Here is a 23,375-nt window from a genome sequence, read left to right as displayed (position 1 = left end):
AGAAATGAATTTTTTAAAATTCATTAACACTTTGATGACTGTGTGTGTTAAATTATAGTTGGCAATCTGCTAACTATAACTTTTAGATGGCAGACACCAGATACTTACAAGTTTGTCTTGCGAAATGTAGTCTTGCCTTTAGTTATAAATAACACTTAATATATATTAACACTTAAATAATGTTATTTAAAACTAAAGGCAAGATTACATTAGTTTGCATCTGAAATAAGACTGAAAAATAAGCTATGGTACCAGAGAACAATATTTATTTGTAGAAAAATAATAGAAAATAATTAAAACTCATGAAAATAATGTTTTTATTGGTGACATTTTGTTGAAATATTTTCCACACAGAGTTGGCTTCTCTCAGCACAATGGATGATAATAGTGTATTTTGCAGTGTTCATTTTTTTATACATACTTGACGTTGCTTCATAACACCAAGTCAAGTATGTTTTCAATGATTAGTATAGAAATAGTGAAATTCATCTTCAGTCCTAATTTTCTTTTTTTATAACGTTTGGCATTTTGAATAGATTAAGTTTGAGACTTAGACTGTATGGGTTGTTATTCATGTGTTGAATAGCAATCCATCTATATCTGGTTTAGTTTTCCAGGTGATGCAGATGTCATCTGTGTATCTTTTATAAGTGTGAATATGATGGAGGAATGTAGGTAAGACATTTGCTATAACATATTCACTCCCATCTCACAGAGATCTCTAGAAAGGGAATTACCCATGAATATTCCTTGTTGTTGAACATATGTGGTGTTATCATATTTTGGCTACTACTATAAATAATTAACTTTATAATATGTTTAAAGGTAGATAAACTGTCATCTTGTACTGTACCTGGCTAGATGATTGCTTTTAACAATGTTATTGAATCTAAAATTATTCTGTAAGTTTTAATTTAAATTTATTTTGGTATAATTAAAAAAAAATTGGAAATAATATTAGAATAATCTATCTATTTTCAATGTTGCAATATAGAATCCTTTTACATGGAGTAAAAAATAGATCACATGATTTGTTAATAGTCAAAAGTTTATAAATTATACTGAATTTCTGGTTCAAGACAATCAAAAAAGCTTTAAGGAGGTTAAGAAGAACTTCAAGTTAAAATTCTTACATTTTAATGCTATTTTCCAGAAAATGTCAATATAAAGAAACAAATGTATATTGCCATATAAATGCAATGCTGTGTTGATTCTTCTCTTCAGCACATCAGAAGCAATGAAAGATGATAATGAAAGAACCTTATCTTCATTTAAAAAATGAAAGAAGTATTTTTGTGGTATAATAATTATTACAAGTAAAACGGCAAAGCCGTATTTGGGACAAGACTATGTTTTGGAGACTAACTACTAAATGGGATCACTTTGACACTCAAGGCAGGTTTGTGACGTTCTCATTCTCCAATCTTCTTTGGTATCGCTGGTTTTGAGTGCAATCATTCAAACTTCGCCAGCCACAACCATGACCATGACCACGAGGTTGTCCACAATGCATTTTCGGTGAAATTATCCTATCCAATTTTGAAATTTCTCTCCATTGCGTGTTGCTCCAGTTAAATTTTTGTTGATGTCTAATGAAAATTTCTCATTTTTGAAAAAATAATCCTGGCTATCATATCATTCGAAATTATTTTTTTAATTTTGCACAAACAATATATATATATATTAATAAATGTAAAAAGAAAACAAATTATATTTTGGAAGTTAGTTTTAATATAAAATTATAACAACTAATGGCATCTACTTTGAAAAACGTTCCAATGCTTGGGTCAACTGGCCAAGGTCAGCACATGGTGACCATATATATGTCGGGAATAACACTGCACAGCTAAATTGGTTTTTTTCAAAGATTTGATTTCTCATTTCAAATTTTCTAACGCATGCATTTGTCAAAATTCGATTTTGCAACGTTCGCATTTTCAGTTTCCCAATGAGCAATGCATGCACAAATCTCTCACTATTGCCTGTTTGTAGAGAGTGTCACCATTCTGAATTTTATTTTGTCTCGGTTCTTGGTCCCCTGACTATCTACAAGTCTGGTTTCTTTTTTTATGTGCACATAATTTGGGCACCTAATACTCTGTGCCAAATTTCAACTCCTGACATGTACTCCTTCATACCTCTAAGCTGGTAAGACATCAGGCAGTGCAATTTTATAAACAAGACAGTCTTGTCAATAATATATTAACTTGTTAAAACATTATTAAGGGCCATACTTTCTTTGAAGGATAATCAATGTTTTTTGTGATATTTTTCATAAAAACAATAAATATGTTAAAGTAATATGTAATTAGATCACTATAGTACATGTGCATTATTAATAATTTTAAGAAATACAGAAATGGATAAACTATTTTCTAATGAATAAGAACATTATTTCAAAAAATATATTTCTGTGTTTATGTAATCTGCTTAATAGCCAAAATAAAATAGAATACATAAGCTATTGAGTATGTCTTCTCTTAGTAATGTCAAGTCATAAATGTTTCAGTTCCATCAGTGAGAATACAGATCAGATTTTTGTATCTATTTTCTTGTCTTTCAAACATCTGTTTTAGAATTAACTACTATTTTAGTTTATTTTAGTCTTTATCTGAGAGAGAGAATGAAAAAAAAGAAAGTTTTTAAATTAAGTATTTGAAAATATGTTGTATATATATTAAAACTTTCTTTTACTGAATTTTACACTTTTCTTTTGTAGCTTTTAGATCAAGCATTTGATAATTCTAATAGAAGACAATATGGAATGGGAGTTGTTGGTAAATTGTTAAAACACAGTTTTCGTCAAGAACGCATCACTTCGGATGTTAAACAGCAATTAGATGATTTAGATGATCATAGGTATGAATAACATAAAAATGGTTTAAATATATTATGAAAAAAAAAATACATTTTTATTAAACCATCATAAAATAGAAATATTTTTTATTTAAAAAAGTTTTTCTTCTTTATTTTCTTATTGTGTTTCTGTTTTTATTAAATGAAAAAATATATGTCCTGTTGGCTTGAATATTAGTCAGTGCTTTTTCCCTGTTTTTGAGTAGCAAAAAATCACACTCAATTGCAGAAAGCTTTAATCAGTATGATTAAAGTTTTCTGCAATTTTGATAATTGTCTTGTACAGTACATGCTATACAGAGCTAAAATTTGGTAAATTTGTTTAGCATTGCTAAAATTTGAGTAATATTTGTTTAGCAATGCTAAATGCCAGCCAAGTTGTGGCGTATTATGCTACAGTCTGCAAACTATGCATGGAAATTCTTTGGTGCAATTGTAAATAATCAATTAGTCAATTATTCAAAAATTGAGTAAACTAAACTGATTGTTTTTAACATATTTTGAATTAACATAAAAAGACTGTTTCCCCCCCATGTTTAGTTGTATTACTGGAAATTTAAATCTCATCTAAATGTAATTTTTTTTTTCCTAATAGAAACCAATTTTAAGATGCTTATGAAAAATTTAGTATTTTTAATATGCTATTTTTATGTAATTCTAATAGTAGTCAATTATTTTTCAGACCTTTTTTTACATACTGGGTAACAACTGTCCAAATATTAGTTACAATTATTTCATTAGCAGTTTATGGTTTTGGTCCAGTTGGTTTTCATAAAACACAACGATCAAGTTTGGTATGTTTATATGATTAAATCTTTGAATATTTGATTCATAAAATATATAAAGAAAATAATAAATTACTATAAATATGATTAATGAAATATAGTTGAAAATTGACTTATATTAGAAAAAATAATATTTTGTATTTTAAAATTTCAGGTTTTTGTTACAAGTTTGTCTCTTCAAGAAGTTGATTATTTTGAACCTGATAATTTTTGGATAGGTCCTAGAGCAGTATGTTTTATATAGTGTATATATTCTTACATTATTTATTATTTTTGTAATTAACATATAAAAATTACACTTGTTTCTTGTAAAACACATTTATAAATAATCATTTTTGAAAAATGGGTGTAATTTTTTTAATATTTAAGATTTAAATTATGTTGTTCTGTAGATTGTTTTAAATTATCTTTATGCTAAGGTGTCTCAGATAATTATCAATATATAGTTTTTTTTTTTAAATTTCAAAACAGTATCAATATATTAACTAAATAAAAAGCAATATTGTTTTTAATCATGTTCCATTACATGAATTAAATTCTACAAAGTTGTATGCGTTCGTATTTTTTTTAAATTGGCAGAAAGAAATTTTATCCTGTCCCCAAAAAATTATCAACTGGTTGTTAAAAATACTTTCTAAGAAAATATATGCAAATCATTTTGTATTTTCATATTTATATCACTTCTCTGTAAGCATATGAAAATATTTGAAACATTTGAAGGTCATTTATTACTATGGATAAAAGAGATTTAAGTGACTATAGAAAAGGCAAAATACATGCCTGGCAGTTGAAGTCATTTTCCAAACTGAAATAGCTCAAAGATTAAATAGATCTAAGTCAACAATAAGCAAGTTTTTGCAGCAGAAAGGAAGTTCAACAGGAATATCAACTTCTGAATGAAGAACAAAAACATCTGCTTGACAACAAAAGCATATATTTCAGATGTCAGTGAAAAACTGATGTTCTATAAGGCAAATAACAGAATATTTGCAAGGTTGTATTTCAAAACCAACTGTTCATTGCACTTTATTCTTTTGAATTCAGCTTTTTCAGAATGCAACAAAGAGATTTTGCCTTAAACCACGTAACAAAGAGGCTAGGCTCATTTGAGCCAAAAATCATATTATCTGTGACAAGGAATGGAATAAAGTTATTTTCACTGACAAAATAAGTTTAATTTAGACAGGCCAGATGGTTTTAAAATTTACTGGCATGATCTACGGAAGGAAGAACATTACTTCAGTAAAGGATACATGATGGAGGATCAGTAATGGTTTGGGATAGCTTTGTATTGAAAGGTAAAACTTCTTTAGCAGAAATAAATAGTAGGATGAACTCTGTTGACTATCAAAATATGCTTCAGTCTCATTTACTGCCATGTGCCACCAAAATTTGTGCTAGGAATTAAATAATTCAACAGGATAATTCTTCAGTATATGTCTCTGAATCATTCTAAAAGTGGTTTGACAGGAAAAACATTCAGCTTTTGGATTGGCCTACATTAAGTCCTGACATAAATCCAGTAGAAAATTTGCAGGGAATCATTGTGAGACAGATATATAAAGATGGTCAGCAATTTTCTAAAGTTGCAGACTTGAAGGCTACAATTTATGATTTCTGGAACATAATCCCTGAAAGAATTCTTGAAAATTTAATTAAATCTGTGAAAGATTGGATATTTAACTAATTAATGTAAATGGTAAGTTTATTGTGTTAAATGAATTATTCAGACTTCTAGTTTTTGTAGTATGCTTTATTATGAATTAGATAAATAATGTAATTTATTGGTTTTATCTTTAAGTTATATAACAGAAACTTCAATCGTATAGAATGCCGTTCTTGGCAGGAAGCGCACGAGATCATGTTAGATCACATGAGATCACACATTCAACTTGGTGCACCTCCTGTCTGAAATTATGCAATGACATCATAAGAATTTCTAAGTCTCAACATATTGGTTACTAATTCTCACTTTTTATGAAATTCATTTAGTTCACTTGAGTTGATAATGTTTTGGAACAGGGTAAAACTTTTTTTCTGCTAATTAAAAAAAATATAAAAGCATACAACTTTGTAGCATTTAATTCTTGTAATAAATATGATTAAAAACAGCATTATTTTTATCTAGTTGATATAACTGAATAATTTGTTACCCATTTATGTATTTTAAAAGATTCTGCTTTCAATGTGTTACACATGGGCACACATTAAATGCATTTAAGGTCAGTACAAGATTGCAAATATTCCTCTTTCAAAGAATGATAATATCATATATTTCTGTTCGATAATAGTGAAAATATAATCTTATGAAATCATCCAATAATTTTTGCGCAAGCTATATTTAATTTAACTCAAAAACTATTTTTATATTTTAAAAGGAATATTGTTTTATTTACATAACCACTTAAAAAGGGTTGACGTGACAATTCAGCACATTTGCAATGTCCTAACTCTGACAATTACAAGGCCATAGATTACTTGTGTATGAACACATTCTTTTTATTATATGCATTTTGGATTTGTAACTTGCTCATCCCTCTTCAGTGTACCAAAATATAAAAAACTATTTGCAAAATACAAGCATTAATTAAAAAATTACAAGTATAAAAAACTTAAAAATAGATTTAATCTATAACAAGAATTATACTCTTCTGTTTGACAATAAATCACCAACTACATAGTAATACTCAACAGATATCCTGCATCATGTAACATTTTGATTTTATCATTATATATGATGTCATCCACTGACATTCCATTATTTAAATTGATTAAATTAACATTTTTTGTAATTGTGATAATTTATATTTACATAGCTTTAAAAAACATGTTCTATAAACAAAATTTTAAGATTATTTCCGTTAAAAGTAAATTCATTTATACTACAGAAACCAGGATGATTGTGTATATATTGTAGAAGAATTGCCACTTTGTCTTTTTTTTAACCTTGTTTCCAACATTCTTCCAGTTTCTCCCGCATAGTAAACTGTATTCTTGCATGTACATGATACTTTATACACCATGCCAGACCTCTTTAATTTATTTTGTTTTATAAACAATATTCTTTAAATTTATTTTTTTTACAAAGATAATGGTATTCAAGAAGGGAGGTTGAATGTCACCTAGAGAAAGATTGTTTTTGAACAATCAATCTTTACAAGTTACTTCAAATTACCTATACTTTGGAGTTTTATTTTCGTCTTCTGGACAATTTTTACAAGCTAAAAATCATAGTATACGTAAATCTAAAATGGCACTGGGTTCTATGTGGCCTATTTTTTCAAGAGTGAAAATTAACTCTGCTTCTACTTATATAAAATTATTTTGTTCAATGATTTCATCTGTATTACTCTATGCTGCTCCTACATGGGCAATCATTTACTACGATAAACTGGAAATCATCCTTGCTTTATATTTTAAAAAAATTTTCATGTTATACAATAAAATTCCAGCATACATGTTGCGATTGGAGTTTGAAGTTTCCGGAATATCAGTAATTACAATAAAAGTAATAATTTTATTTTGGATAAGTCTCTTAAAATTAGACAATAAAAGCTATGTTAAACCAACATATGATAAACTTCACAGATTGTGTTCAACGACAAAGGATTGCACATACAATTGGGCATCAGTATTGCAAAATCTGTTGGATTGACTTGGTTTTTCTTTTCTGTGGCTTTCTCAGTATTCTCATTTAATTGAATATTATCAACCATTAATTATAAAACTGTGCTGTGAACAAAGTATACAAGAAGATTGGTCTCTGTTAGAAAAGAATAAACACTTTTAATTATATTGTAGCATTAAAATGATGTTCATGTGTGATGATTATTTGCTTATGGATTAATTGTTTAACATAATTTATATCTTTCATTTGAGATGCGGTCAAAATTATATCTTAATGTATAATAGCAGACTAACAGTAGATCCTGAAAAAATATGTAGTAATTATACCATGCAAGTATATGAAACATGGGAACAGGTATTTCTTTATTGTGTAAAATTTAAGAGTTAGTAGGGACAAGTATTTAATACGGTTTAAGGTTTGGAAAGATGATATTAATATATTGCACTTTTCAAAAACTGATTATTACTCTATATTTTATTTTGTGTTATTTTGTACTTAATTATTAACTTGTTAAATATTATATTATATTACTATTGATTTTGTTTTTGTAAAAAATTACCCCTTGTAATGACCTAAGTAATGAAATTTATTTTTTAAATTTGCTGTCAGCACAATGGAATGTTTCTTAAATATTTTTTGAAATTTTTAAAAAATATACTTTGCTTCTTTAAATTTAGCTGTATACTTATTAGATGTATATGTACTGTACAGTACTTATCCACCTCTCCAGTATTTTACTTGGATACCTGTTTAACATTTTTTAATTTTTGCTGTTCTTCTAATCTGTCTTTGTAATCCATGTAAATGAATAAATGTATTAATTCTCTAAATTTATTTGTAGTTGTAGTTGTAGATTACATCTATTTTTAATGTTTTTAGACTTGTAATTTTTAATTTAATGACTAAAATATAAAAAACTATTTACAAAATACAATTTATTTTAGTAGACTGAAGAGGGATTGGCAGATTACCAATCCAAAATGCCTCTGATAAAAAGAATTTGTTCATACATATCTTCTGATTGATTCCTGACCTGTTAATTGTTGACGTTAGGACTGATGTGCTGAATTATCAAACAGACCCTTTTAAGTGGTTGTGTAAATAACTAAAAAATTCAACACATGTTGCTAATTTTAGCTTAGCTTGTATTAACATTATTTTAAATAAATAAGTTTTCCTATATCAATTTAATCTCTCTTGGTAATTCTATTTTTAAAGAGAAATTGGATTAGAACTAAATTGTTCCATTATTTAATTTTTCACGATTTTCATTTGTTCATGTTTTTATCTAACTAAATGGAGATAAAAAGAGAAGAATTACCAGATATCATATTTGTCTTAAAGCATTTCTTCTATATGCAACAATAAAAAATGTTTATATAAGAAACTAGATTACCTATTTTTTATAATACAGGGTGTTTCAAAATGAACATTGAGGTTTTAAGGCTTTGTAGTATTTATTACATTTAAGTTACAATTATAAATAATACATCAAATGAAAGAGCAACTCAAACAGTTTTGTTGTGTATATGTATGATGCACTGTTTCCATTAGAAAGCACTAGTAGCAAAGATGGCAACTAGAAAACAGAAAGCTTTTTGTGTTTTATAGTTTGCAAGGACAATCTGTAGTTACAGTGCAATGTGCATTCTGTATTAAGTTCCATTGTAATCCTCCAAGTGATGATAACAGCGGTAGATGGTATCATCAGTTTGAAGACATCGGCTGGCTTTGTAAAGGGAAGAGTACGTGACAACCAAGAGTGACTGAAGAATGTGTTGAATGAGTGAGAGAGCCATGCGACTGATGTATGTGACGTTTACCTTTGGGGGTTCATAAAGGATCTTGTGTATGTGCCTCTGCTATCAGCTGACCTACCCGACTTAAGAAAACAGGATTGAAGCAGTTGTTGCAACAATTATTCCAGACACATTGATCAAGGTTTAGAAAGAACTCGCCTATCAACTGGATGTGTGCCAAGTGACGAATGGTGCTCACGTTGAACACTTGTAGAAAAAACTGTTTGAGTTGCTCTTTCATTTGATGTATTATTTATAATTGTAACTTAAATATAATAAATACTACAAAGCCTTAAAATCCTGATATTCATTTTGAAACACCCTGTATAATTTTTTTATTGATACATGATATAATGATAAGAAAAGTTAAATGAAAATATTTCATTCACAATAAAAATCTTAAGTTGAAGTCAGTGTAGAGTAATTACATAGTTAATAATAAAATTTAAAATTATTTCATAAACAATGTCCCTTAATAACTGAATAAAATATTACAGCTTCATAAATTCCAGAGAATCCAGCAAAAAATAAAGTTTAATTACATAAACCAACATTTTCAAAATAAAAAGTTCCAGTCTGTTCCAGCAACATTTTTTTTATTTTCTAATGTTTTGACTATCTATGTAGCCATCATCAGGAACAAACATATAAAGGAATAGTTTTTAAAATTTAAATTCAACAGTGTTCCAAATATGGATCAATGACATACAATTGCAATAAAATATATAAATGATGATAATAATATGTTTTTTGTATAATTTAAGTTAAAATTGTTGTCTTCATGTTGAAGAATGGAGGATAGAATCTGAACATGTTCATTTAAAAAAAAAATTTAAGTTCTATTTGATATAATATATGTTAGGCTCAAAGACTGAAATCGCTCATTGAGTGAAAAAAACGACCGCAACATGTTGTGGCTAACTCAAAATGACCACAAGGCGAAATTCATGTCATGGCTTTCATGATGTTTGACCGTGACACATTGTGGTGATTAAGAAAAGCCATAATGCATTCTGAATGTTAGCTGATGCAACCACAATATGAAGGATAGGTTTTAACTTGTCAACAGGTGCATTGCAAACACTTGCAGAATTTGTGTTGTGTTCATTCTTGACCAGTGCTGTCGTTTCTAGGATAATTACCCTTTTCTAGAGTAATTTCAACTTCTCTGAGTAATGTTTCAGGTAGTCTTATATTTAGGGCAAAACTACCCTGTGTTCTGATGCTATTACTCATTGCACCACAAGTTTTGCTGGAAAAAGTTTTAGCCCAAAACCATTGTTTTTCCTTATAACTGGAGGGTTTTAGGACAGGAAAACAGAAGCTAAAGAAATAATGCAAATTGATGCTAGGTACATGGATGTACACTCTGTTTTCATCAATAATCTATTCAAAAACAATTGGCAAAAGTGACTCTGCAACATTCTTGATTCTCATAAAAAAAAGACTGATTTACTAATAAAAGTTCCTGACAAAGTAATTATTTTTAGTAAATTAGTTGTTAGAAAACATTGACATCTCAATCACCACAACAGATTTTCTTTCACGAATGATTAACTGTTGAAAATTAACCAAGTTACATTTCTGTATATGATGAATAATTTTGTTACCTACTTATATAAGATGATTGAAGATAAAACTTTCTTTTTCATTATGATTTATTTATTTTCTTATTATCACCTCGTTATTAGTTAACATCCAGAGCATGTGGTGGCTTTTAACCATAATAAATCCATTGCACAGTGTTTTTAACTTTAGCAGCTGATTTTTATATCATTGTGTATAGTATATCAAGCACCTACAAGTATATGTAGTTAGACCAGGCCTCGGCAACCTGTGACCCATTTCATAATTTTAAGTGACCCACTTGAGTTCCGAAAATAAAGTATATATTATACTTTATTTTTGGATAAATTCAAGATATTGCGGAAAGATTTGGAAAATCAGATTATGATTTTTCCATGATATCAACGTGTTGGGCTTCACTTCCTACAAAGTTTTCATATCTGAAAAAAGTTGGCTTTGCCATTTTGTCCGCATTCAGTTCACTTATAAATGTGAGCAAATATTTTCACACATGAAATTTATTTTAAGTAAGAACAAGAGTAGCTTAACTGCCAATTCAGATGCTTGTATTTGACTTAAGATGACTAACTATAAGCCAGACTTGACTAAATTGATGTCACAATTTCAGCATCGGGAGCCATTGATATCGAAGAGAAAAATAAAGTTCATTCAGTTATGTTTGTTTTTATAATAAAAATTAAAATTATAACGCTAATTATGTTTAAAGTTTAAAGCATATTGTAATTATTTTTTCAATAAAATTTATTTTATTATTCACCAAAAACAACTGTTTTAAAATAAAAATACCACTGACTTGAAATGTCTTTTTAATACACATATTTTGGTTGATTTTGACCCACAGCCAAAAAAAGATTGGTGACCCCCGAGTTAGACCTTTAGCACTTTTTAGTAAACAAAAGAAACAAATGTGTATTTTTCTCCATTACATTTTTATTTCTTTGAAATTTTTTTAAGAATAAAAATTAAATTTCTAGGAAAACTTATAGAATAATGTTAAGCATTAAAAATTGTAAATAAAAATGTTGAGGCTAGAATCTATATTTTACAGTTACAAACCACTGTGCGTCGTATGATCCTCTATTTTGGTTGCATCAGCTAATGTTAAGAACACATTATGGCTTTTTTTAATCACCACAACGCGTCATGGTCAAATATCATGAAAGCCACGACACAAATTTCGCTTCATGGCCATTTTGAATTAGCCACGTGTTGTTGTTGTTTTTTTCACTCAATGAGCGATTTTGGTCTTTGAGCCTAACACACATACATAATAACTAATGTGATCCAACCAAGCTATGATTCATCAAAGAAGATCTCCATGCATGGGAGAAAGTATCTGCATCCTTGGCCAATTCTCTAAAGGAAGCTTTATAAATCTTCATCCTTTTGACATGTTTTAAATGGGGCCAGTTAAAGATAGGATGAATGATTTGGGCATAGTCATCAATTACAGGGATGCAGATATCTTTTCTCATGCATGACGATCTTTATATGGAAATCTTTATTGATGATCCATAGCCTGGTGAGATCATGTGAATTATTATGTATATATTCTATCCAATAACATTCAGACACATTTACTTAAAAAAAAGAAGATTGAATTCTATCTTCCTTCAACATGATGATGACAATTTTAAAATTGTTGAAAACATTTGTTTACACAATTAAACTGTATTTTTTTGCTGGTTTTTCTGGTATTCATAAAGTTAAAATTATTTCAAATTAATTATTCATTAATAATGAGGAGTTTTTAATGCCTATTCTTTCCAGAACTTGAACATTTAACTGAAATGGAAAGAGTAGACTTATCTATATTATCATATATACAGTACAATGCTCCTTTGGTTGTATATTCTTTTGAACTTATTAATGTAGATACAGCTAGAACAAATGAAGTTAATAATTCATTCTGCAATGTTTTTATTTTTCAAAATAATTCTACGCATTATTTTTTCAAATATACATATATGCAGTAAAACCTGTCTATGGTGACCACTCATCACATGTTAACATATAACTTACAGATCAGAAATTTTGTCCATTAAATCAAAGTTTTACTGTAATAGCAATAAAACATTTTTGTAGTAATGTTTATTACATTGTTGTCTGAACAAAACTGAATTTCAGTATTCTTTGAAAGATACTTTACCAAAATAGAATTTAAGTAATCTATTGTAATTATCGCCTTATACAAGAAAAAGTATTATGAATCATAATACTAGTAAGGTTTTTATTTTATAGTTACCTGCATTTTAACACAGGAATGCTTTTCTTAAAAGATCACATTAAATAAATTGCCAAGTTAGTATGAAAATAGAGTATTTCCTTTGTTTATGTATACATACTACTAATACTACATATTATATTTGATACTGTTTTCCTACTAATAAAATATATTTTCTTACATTATTATTTTTAAAAATTGCCATTTGTTATACTAACTTTGATAGACTAAACGATAAAAGTTTTATGACTCTTTTATTAGAAATATTTAATGATTCAAGACAAACATATTATTTTTTTACAATAAAAGAAATCAAAATGTTTTGTCTATATCAATTTTATTTATAAAACGTCTAGTGATTCAATAATTATTACACCTTCCTCTTAAAGAATGAACTCATGAGAAATCATCATATTCTAAACTTTTTAAGCATTGACCACTTTCAGCAGTTTATTCCCTGCATTTTGCACCACTTTGTGATGCTATTCCCTATCTTTGTTGCAATTTATAATAATACTTTACATAAACAATATCAGTTTTATATATATACATAGAGATGACATTATTAGATACATCCACTTAGTTGCATGTTGAGACTCCTTTACCTTTAGAACAACTTTTATTCATCTAGGCATGGATTCAACGAGATGATGTGCTGTACAGGAATGGAGTGTTATGTAATATCTGGAGATTTGACAGAGGTATAAGCCTCCAGTGAAAAGTCTTTTCCAACTTATTCAAAAGATGTTCAATAGAATTAGATCTGGGGACTGAGTGAGCCACTGCAACAAAGTAGTCATTGCCATGTTCCTAGAACCATTCGGTAATGATTTGGGCTTTGTGTCATCTGCTGAAAGTAACCATCTGATTGAAAATAAACTGCCAATATGAAAGGATGCACTTGGTCCACAATGTTGTTTAGATACAATGCTGCATTCAGAAGTAAATCTATTGTATTGAGAGACCTAATGTGTGTCGGGAAAACATACCCAATACCATTACACTAGCTTGCATAGTTGTTGCCAGACAGAAGACTCCATGCATTCATGTTGCTTTTGTCAAATTCTGAGCCTTACATCAGCATGATACAGCAGGAACTTTAATTTATCAAATCAAGCAACTTTTTTCTAATCCTTAATGGTCCAGTGGTGTGTTGTGTCCACAGGAGGCTTGGTTTTGTTTTCCATTATAGTAGCACCCAAACTGGCCATCAGTGGTCCAGGTAAGGTGTGGCTAGTGGTCCAGTATGATATTTTATTCTGCCCAAAAAGGTTAAAATTTGAAGTGATTTGCGAGATTGTGACCTGTCTGTTTTCCTGCACAGTTCTAGCCATCTTTCTCAGACCTCTCTCCACAAGTGATCTTCTTTCACAGGAATGCTGATGACTGGATGTTTTCTCTTCATTGCACCATTTTTGATACACTTGAGGCTATAGTATGTGAGGAGTTCAGGAGAGCTGCTATTTTAAAAAATGCTTTGTCTAGCATGTCTTATACTCATTATGATGCCACGTTAGATTCTTTGTTTTCCTCCATTCTTGATACAGTTGTATGCTTGACTAATGATAGAAAGATTGTTCGGATACAGGATATATCAAAGATTGTGCTCATGTTATTTGCAAAGTAGTAGTAGGATGTCTGATTTATATGAGAGCAGGATTAAGTACTTCTCAGTATATATTGATTAAGTAATTATAAATATTAAAAATTTGTAAAAAAAATCAGTGATAAAACAAAAGAAAATGTCATAATTTAAAATTATGTGAATTAAACTAATAATAATAAACATTTTTTAAAATAGACTGTGCTTAAATTGATTGCATGGATGCTGTGACATTTTATGAGGCATTGAGAGTTGAATTTTGACACTTTAAAGAAGCAAAATATTTTATTCAATACAAAGATTATTAAGATTTCTGAATCTTTGGTAACATATCTAATATTCCAATTTGACTACTATTTTTTTTTTTTTTTTGTAAGTAGTCTACTTCTATTGAAACATTTTGTATCATAGACTTAATCAATCATTAAGATGAATGGTTTATAATGATGAACAATATCAATATGTAATTCAATTTAATAAATAAAGTAATAAAAGTAATCAAATAAATTAATATTCACAGTATTATTTTTAAATGATTTAAATATCTATCAGTAAAATTGAGGAAATTTGAAAATATTTTCTTAAAATCAAAATTTAATGTTTAATTTATTTCATTGCATAGTAAGAATGTCAGTTGTCAGTTTTTTCAGCATAAAGGCCAAAGATTTTCTATTTTTAGTTAATACTTTTGAGAATATCTAGTTTTGTTCTTAGAATATACAATTAAAAATAAATGTTAAAAAACATAAAAATAAGCTGTTTAACATTTGTCAAGAATACAATAAAATATCTACTAAAATCAGTCTATTTCTAAAACTCAAAACCTGAATCTTTTAAAAATGGGAAAAAAAGAAGTCTATATATGATGTATCATCAACTTGTGTCCTTAACTAACTGGTTAATAAATATTCAGTCAGGAATATACATTTATGATGCTTAGTATGCAGAATTTGGTTTTTCTTCCTATTTTTAAAAAGACATTGTTTTTGAATTTTGGAAATAGAATGTATTTAAGTAAGATATTTCATTGCATTCTTGGTAAATTTTTAAAAAACTGTGTTGTTTTTACTTTTTTTATAACAAAATATGAGGATGGGAACAAGTTACTAAAAAAGTAATTTGTTCCTATTTTCAAATTATCAAATCATCATCTAAAAATATTTCAAAATCAAGTTTTAAAATATTTTCATTTACACTTGAATCAACTCTCCATACATTTTTGTTTTTCATATTAATAGAATTTTTAAAATAATATATACAGTGAAACCTGGTTAACTCGAACAGCATAACTTGAAGTCATGTTTACCCAAAGTCACTTTCTTTCCACATTCATCTAGCACAAGGATTTACATGTTAAATCAAACTGGTTAATTCAAATTCATTGAACTGTTAACTTGAATGAAGTTTTGATACAGTATTTTCAAAAATTCTGGAATTTTAATTTAAATAAAATAATTAATTTTCATCTATTGAATAAACTAGACTAAAAATAAACATTGTGCCATGTGACAGTGGCTGGGGTGATGGCTTCCTGTCAGCATGCATAACCTGGATACTGTAACTGCCATCAAACCTGCTTTTTTTTTATTTGATTGATGATGGATTTCTCTGACTAGATGATGTAATAAATAAATGGATTTTCAATAGATTAATTTAAAAAATAATTATAGCTTAATTCTATGTAAAAATTTTAACTTTTGAGTCAAAATTTTAAAAATTTAACAATCATAAAAAGTGGTATGTTTGTGATAAAAATAAAAAGCAGATTGATTCTAGGTGTAAAATATCACAATTTAATTAAAACCTTACTAAATATGTAAGAGTGAACAGATCAATCATTTGGGAAAGCATTTATCAGTAGCTTATTTAATCATTCTATTAAGCTTTTTTTGAGTTTCTGGACAACGCCAAGGGCTTTGCATTGATGCAACAATTCTCTGTAATAAGATGCATGGAAAATAATGTATGGATAGTTTATTATGGATTACCAGTAAACCTATGCACAAAAATCTTGATTTTTAGCCAAATCTCCATAACTCAAAGCCCTGACTTTTCCCCCGTCGATTCAAGTTAATCAGGTTACACAATATTATAAAAACTTAATTTGAATACATGTACAAATGCTATTGTTGTTTCCTAATTTATATTGATATTCATAAGTTTCTGTAAAAATTTTATTCTGCAAGAGATCATAAATTTATAATTTAACTATTAAAAAAGTTTATGGCTTTAGATGATTGAATGGTTAATAAATATAAAATATATTATATTCCAATTAATAAAAATCATAACATATTTAGTATGTGATTAAAAGTGAAATCAAATTTTTAATTTATTTTTAGGCTGATCTTGTACATCTAGGTGCAAAATTTACTCCTTGTATGAGGAAAGATAAAAAAATACATGATGATATTTTGAAAAGTAGAGAAGCAGAAAGGAAGACTGCCTGCTGTATTCGTAATGATCAGTCTGGTTGTGTTCAGACATCAAGGGATAAATGCTCTGTAAGATATGTTCTATGATTTTGAACAGTAATTTGTAAATATATATTAAAACTTTATTAAGCTGTTTATTTATAAATCAATATTTATTATATGTTACCTGTTTTTATTAAAATATATTATTATTATTTTTGCTGATTGTTTATGCAAATTGATTAAAGATGATAAAATCTGAAATGTTTCTCTTAAATAAATTTATTTTATAGCTCTCAAAATGATTTTGTTCTAAATATATAAAGAAAAACAGATTTAATTTTTTAGGATTAGAGATTTGTTGGAAATAGTTGAATTATATATTTACATATTATCAGTTCAAATGTGTGAGTATATAAACAATAATATATAATTGTTCTGAAATTTTGAATCTGAGAATTAAACATATTAATTTTAAAAACATATAAAGTGCAATTAAAGTTTGACTACAAATAAAATGAAAGTAAACTGTTGTTCTTTATATATAAAATTTATTTTAAATATTAACTAGTTATAATAAATTAATCATAATTTGTGACCATTTTATGATTATTTAGTGATTTTATTGGCTATTAAATTTAGGTTTTATTGATAATTACATTATTTGTTTTAAATTATTAATATGACATTTGTGAATAAAAACTGATATTTATATTTATGATCCACATTAATTAAATATATTTATTCTTAAGTTATAATATTGGTTGTAATACTATTATATACCTAATTAAAAAAACATATAAAAGAGTTCAGCTAAACACTAGATTTTTGTTTAAACAAAACAGCTAGTCAGAATTGTGTAATTGCACAAAAGAGATTGATTAAATTATTTCTATATAAAGATATAAAGCCTGTAAAAATGTATTAGCTTTAACCATCAATTCAGAAAATAGTAAAGGCTTTTATAAAAAGAAAATAATTTAATTTATATAGAAATTGTCTACAAGATTTTAATGTTTCATCATATAGGAACTTAAAATGTAAAATAAATTTGTTTCTTTTCTAAGAAAACTTAAAAAAAATGCTTATATGAATTTCAAATATAAAAATATTAGAAACGATGAATAAAAGATTTTTGTATTTGAATCTCACATAAGCATTTTTTTTTTTTTAATACTAAGAAAATATTTGTACAAGATAATATGACTAATTTAATTCTTTAAAAAACTGATATTTTCAAAATTTTTAATAAATAGTAATAATACTACTAAAAAAATAATAATAATTTAGAAGAAACATACATAAGTATTATTCTATTTTTACATATTTTATGATATGTTATCTTCCTTTATCATCATTATTTTATAAACTCAACACACATATATATATATGTTTGTGTTTTTGTGTATGTGTGTGTGTGTGTAGTACATGAATATACAACGTATTCTAATGCTAATAATTGAATTGTGTGTGTTATCTGAGTGGCTATATTCAAATTCATTTTTAAAAGCAATTCTTATGTGAGACTGAAGTATGTTCTTATTTCAAAAATTATGAAAAAACAGTAGAAAAATATTAAAATACTCTAAAAAATAATATAATAAATTTAGAAGAGAGAATATTTTTCTTCAACAACAAGATTAAAACAAACAGCATCTTTAGTTTCTCTCAAACTCTTTATCAGGTGAGAAAATGATAAGTTTACTTCCAAAAAATAAAGTTAGATGAAACTGGTTCAAGGAATTGTCTAACTTACCATGCATAATCTACTCCCAAATACCGTGTCATTATTTTTACTTAAATTAAGTGTTGCTTTAACTGGAAATGCCTTACACTGTATAATATATCATTTTCTTAACAGAAAATTACACAAAGAAGAAAGTTATTGAACATTAAAATAGGGTTTCTCGTTTCCCAGTCTTTTGCTTGTCAGGGACAAAATTAATTATTTTTAAGATATACAAAATATCTTGAAATCAAATGATATAATTATTTTTTTATTTTTTAAAATAATTTAATACGTTCTGCAACCTCCAAAATCATATTAATAATGCAGTGTAAGATATATATTAAAAATTATCTTTGAATTACGTAGAAATGTTCACTAATAGAAAAAATTTATTAAAGTTTGCTGGCAACTGCATACAACGACAACAACAACAAAAAATGCTTGAATTGAGTTGAAAATTTTAAAAACACGAACTTAGATCAACTTTCTAACTTAAAAAGTAATTTTTGTTTTTAAATAAAACACAATACAAAAAATTATTGGAAAATTTTATAATAAGATTTTAAAAAGCAAAGATGGTCAATACTCCAATCACTCGATCTGGTTCTTATTTAACTAATGAAAAGCCTGCTACCAAGAATGCCCTTTCCAATTCAATTCATGTGATTGGAATCGTGTTTAATGCATTTAAGAGAAAACAGATGTTATATGTTTTTTCACCTGTAGCATGGAGGATTTCTAGTTTGTTTTCGAGATTGTAGTACTTCTTTTGCTCTCTAGTATTCTTGATTTGTCTACCTTGGCTGCTTTAATAGCGGTATTAAGCTTGTAGCCCGATAATTCGACAGTTCGTTTGTCTTTAATAATTAGGTTTATGAAGAAAAACTGGTACTTATGGGTTAAGAGGACGCCAGTCGGAAATTGTGATTTTTCCGAATAATGCAAGTTTTTATTTTTCAAATTTAAAACAATTGTTAAATCAAACAACAAATTAACGATTTACAAATGCTTAGTTTTAATATTTAACAAATTTCAAAAACTGCTTACTTCTTACGATTACAGATAAGGGTTAATGTTACCTACGGTGCCAAAATAGCGGCTCGTCTCCGATTCCAGCAAACAGAAGAAACAGTGGGGACGCGCGTTCTAACCTAACCTAACCTATTCTAACAAACTATCATAATTATTATCAACCAAATTATTAGAATAGGTTAGGTTGGGTTAGGTTAGAACGTGCGTCCCCACTGTTTCTTCTCTTTGCTGGAACCAGAGACGTGATATCAATAATCATTCTTCTTGCTGTTTTTTCATTTTTACAACTTAAACAGTAATTTTTGAGTTAAATTTACTATTCTATTGTTATTTAGATAATTTCGTTCAAAAATGCGATTTTGATCACAATTTCTGACTGGCGTCCTCTTAACCCATAAGTACCGAAAAACTTCATACTTGCAGACTTTGTAGTCGTTTGTATCCTTGCCCAATTTGCACAACCTGGCGTTATGCAGTTATTGAAGCTACTGGGCATGGTTAAAACTAAAACTAAAACAGCGTAAGCACAATTATTCCAGATATTACAAGTAAAGAATTCTCAGAGTCCTGCCACAAATAAGCTACGCATTGATTATTGACCATTTGTAACATGCCATAACGAGCAAAAATTTAAAAAATTAATAAGTAGGTTTAAAATTAATAAATACAAATTTCTTTTCTTTTCTTTCGAAGACACAATGTAGTGACGTAAACTTAAACACTGGGCGAATTTTTCATCCTTTTTATTCGGTTTTTATTCCTTTACAAAACACGGTTTCCTCAAGATAGAAATACAAATTTATTTTGACAGTTTATGAGTTAATTATACTTTCTATTTGCAAAATTTCCTCAACTTTAACACAGAATAAGAAAAAAGTAAATTTTTAAGAAATTTGCGGGATTTCCTAGGTTAAAAAAATAACCGGGATCTCGGGATCCCGTTTGAGAAACCCTACATTAAAACAACAATTTATATGCAAAAATATCCCAAATCATCTTTCCTACCTAGGTTTATTTACAAACTTTCTAATAAATGATGGTATAAAAGGCCTATGTTAACAAAAATAGTTGTCATAAAAAAAGTTTTTTCAGTGCATTTAGTTTAATGGACTGGATTACCAGAAAATTCTGTTCAAGTAACTATGAAAAGAATCAGATTTTAACCTTATAAAATATTAAATCATATTTAAATATTTTAGGTAATTTGATATGCATGGAATGCCAGATGGTATCAGATGTCTCATGCTTTGCACTACTTTGTTTCTGACAATATAATCATGAAGTAATTCTGAAGTGGTGTTCTCTCTCAGAAAAATAAAAGAAACATTGAAATATTTTAATTTTTTCAAAAGTTATGTGTATTTTAATTAATTTTCTAATAAATTTTTTGTTAAAAAAATTTAAACACGACACTTTCATTATTGAATTAAGGCTATTGGTAAAATATTAAATGTAAATTATTGAATGACCCTGAGGCAATTTAAAAATTTAAACATTCATTGAATAGACATTAGCATATGGAGGAGTCTTTAATAGGAAAAAAGAGAGGAGAGAAAAAGAAAGATTAGAAAAGAATTAAACAGTAACAGAATCAACACATATTTCAATGAAAGCTTTTTGGTTGTTTTTTTATATTCCTTGTTACTGTCCAACAAACTTTTATAATCACATCTGAAAGAAGTTCTGTTCATTAACCGGGACAAAAATCTGTATTTTTTACAAAACATCAAAAATCTTATCAAATTACAAAAAATTGTTGGTTTTGTAAACCAACAATTTTTCGTAATTTAACTGCTAACAATTTTGCATACTGTTTGCATCCCTTTTATAATCAGGCTCATCTGCAATGCTTTCCTCTAAAGTCATTTCAGCTTATAAGTAAATTTCTATTTGCTCACCTGTATAATCAGTTTGGTTATTGATTTCAAATAAGGTGATAAATATTTGTAAGATGATTAATACTATTTTAAAAATATACTAAAGCAGTTAATTTTAGCAAGGAACTGCAAGAGAAAATCTGAACAATTCAATAAATTTTGAATAACATGTATATCAATATTTCTGTCAACATAACTTATATCTGTGCATTGCTGGATTATTTTATTTTGTATAGTTCAAAGGCAAAATATTGATATAAAATCATTACAATGATATCAATATTCTTATCTTTTTATATTAAAAATGATTTCAAATTACAGCTTATTTTAATATTTGAAAAGTTATAGTGCAGTCTCTTATCACTAAATTAAAATATAGGAATATTTTTGTTTAATGTTACTTCATTTAATGCAGGATTCACTATAATATGACTTATAATATGCTTGATGGTTCACTATAATACAGTCATTACCAGCCTAATATGTATAAGAAAATTAAAACTATAAATTCTAACAAAAATTGCATAATGTGAGCAATAAAAAGTGGATCAATACCAGTGTAATGTTATGATGAAACACTTGGTTTTATGGCATTAAAACCAATATTTTATTCAAAATTGCAATTACTTCCGATAACTTGCAACTATCCTTATTGGGCCAATTCAATTAGAATCCAATTGAACAAGACTTTTCATATTTAATCAAAATAAGAACATAAAATAAAAAAAAATGAAATGCTCTTTTATAATAATCTGTAGTTTTATAATTTTAATCAATTATATAACATGATCCATAGTTTGAGAATTTTCAAAATGATACTGTTAAACTGTAAGAGGGAGGAGATATAAAATGCCTCCCATAGAAATAATGTTCTTCTATCCTGGCATTATTTAAGAATTAGTAAGACAGAGTATGTTACATCATAATATTACACTAGATCATTATTTGGCATGAAGTACAATTAATTTTCTTGGATCAATACTATTTAAATGCCTATTAACTTATGCAACTTTTTATTAAAATATATTTATATTTTAGAAAAGTATAGAAAAATTTGTACTTGTACATAAGTATCTGTTTAATGATGATAGTCCTTTTGATTTGCGTTGTGGCTGATTTTGGTCACTTCTATAAACATTTGTACCTATTGAAACTTTTCTCTTCAGTCTTTTGCTCTTTTTTCAGATCTGCTGAAGAGACTCCTCTACATCTCATTAATGATTGTACAGATCTTTGTCTGGGTTCTTCTTTTTTGAGCCCTGGACATCCCTCAACTTTCCTTTAGATATCTGCTATCTTTCTGTAAAAAGATCAAATTTCTAAAGTAACTTCTTGTAGGGTGCACAATGGATTTTTTAGGTTGATGTGTGTTTGGCTTTAAAGTCCCACTTGCATAATAACAACAATAAATTTACTTAGTGATTAAAAGCTTTAAGCAGAAAAATACTGTGTTAAACACTTCTGGTAGCAAATTTAGATTGAAAAGACTTGAAAAAATGGCTAGCAGCATTCAGTCCAGCTGCTCACCTCTCACTACCTGTTATATTTTGGTATTGTACATTTTGGACTTTTTCAAATATATGCTTAATAGATTCATTTCTGAAATAATTTTGAAAAATGCAGTATTTATGCAAAAGATCAATTGAAAATATAATTTAATGCTATCGAAAGTTTCATGCAGAAAAGTAGAGACAAGTTTAAACAACATTGAATAATTTTTTCTCTTTTAATAAAAACATTTAGATGCAAATTTTAAGTAATAAAAATTCAAGTTTAATAATGACTTTTTACCTATTTCTCTTTTAGTTTATGCATTTTATGACCCATTGTTACATCAGTTT

At 27.5% G+C, this 23,375-nt stretch overlaps 1 protein-coding gene across 3 annotated transcripts in view; it reads left to right on the top strand.

Annotated features, from left to right (window-relative positions):
* LOC136975081 (inactive rhomboid protein 1) overlaps positions 1-23,375 on the top strand; it is a 128,235-nt gene that overhangs the window by 46,343 nt on the left and 58,517 nt on the right. For all 3 annotated transcript variants that reach the window (XM_067270079.1, XM_067270080.1, XM_067270078.1), the window contains 4 exons: positions 2,720-2,859; positions 3,539-3,650; positions 3,796-3,870; positions 16,825-16,986. In XM_067270079.1, the coding sequence (XP_067126180.1) occupies positions 2,720-2,859; positions 3,539-3,650; positions 3,796-3,870; positions 16,825-16,986 (489 nt within the window). The remainder of the gene's footprint in view (positions 1-2,719; positions 2,860-3,538; positions 3,651-3,795; positions 3,871-16,824; positions 16,987-23,375) is intronic.

Source organism: Centruroides vittatus, unplaced genomic scaffold (assembly GCF_030686945.1).
Source record: "Centruroides vittatus isolate TY-2023 unplaced genomic scaffold, ASM3068694v2 contig_364, whole genome shotgun sequence".
Taxonomy (NCBI): Eukaryota; Metazoa; Arthropoda; class Arachnida; order Scorpiones; family Buthidae; genus Centruroides; species Centruroides vittatus.
The sequence above is the reverse complement of the archived record's forward strand: the minus strand, read 5'-3'. Positions and strand labels throughout refer to the sequence as shown.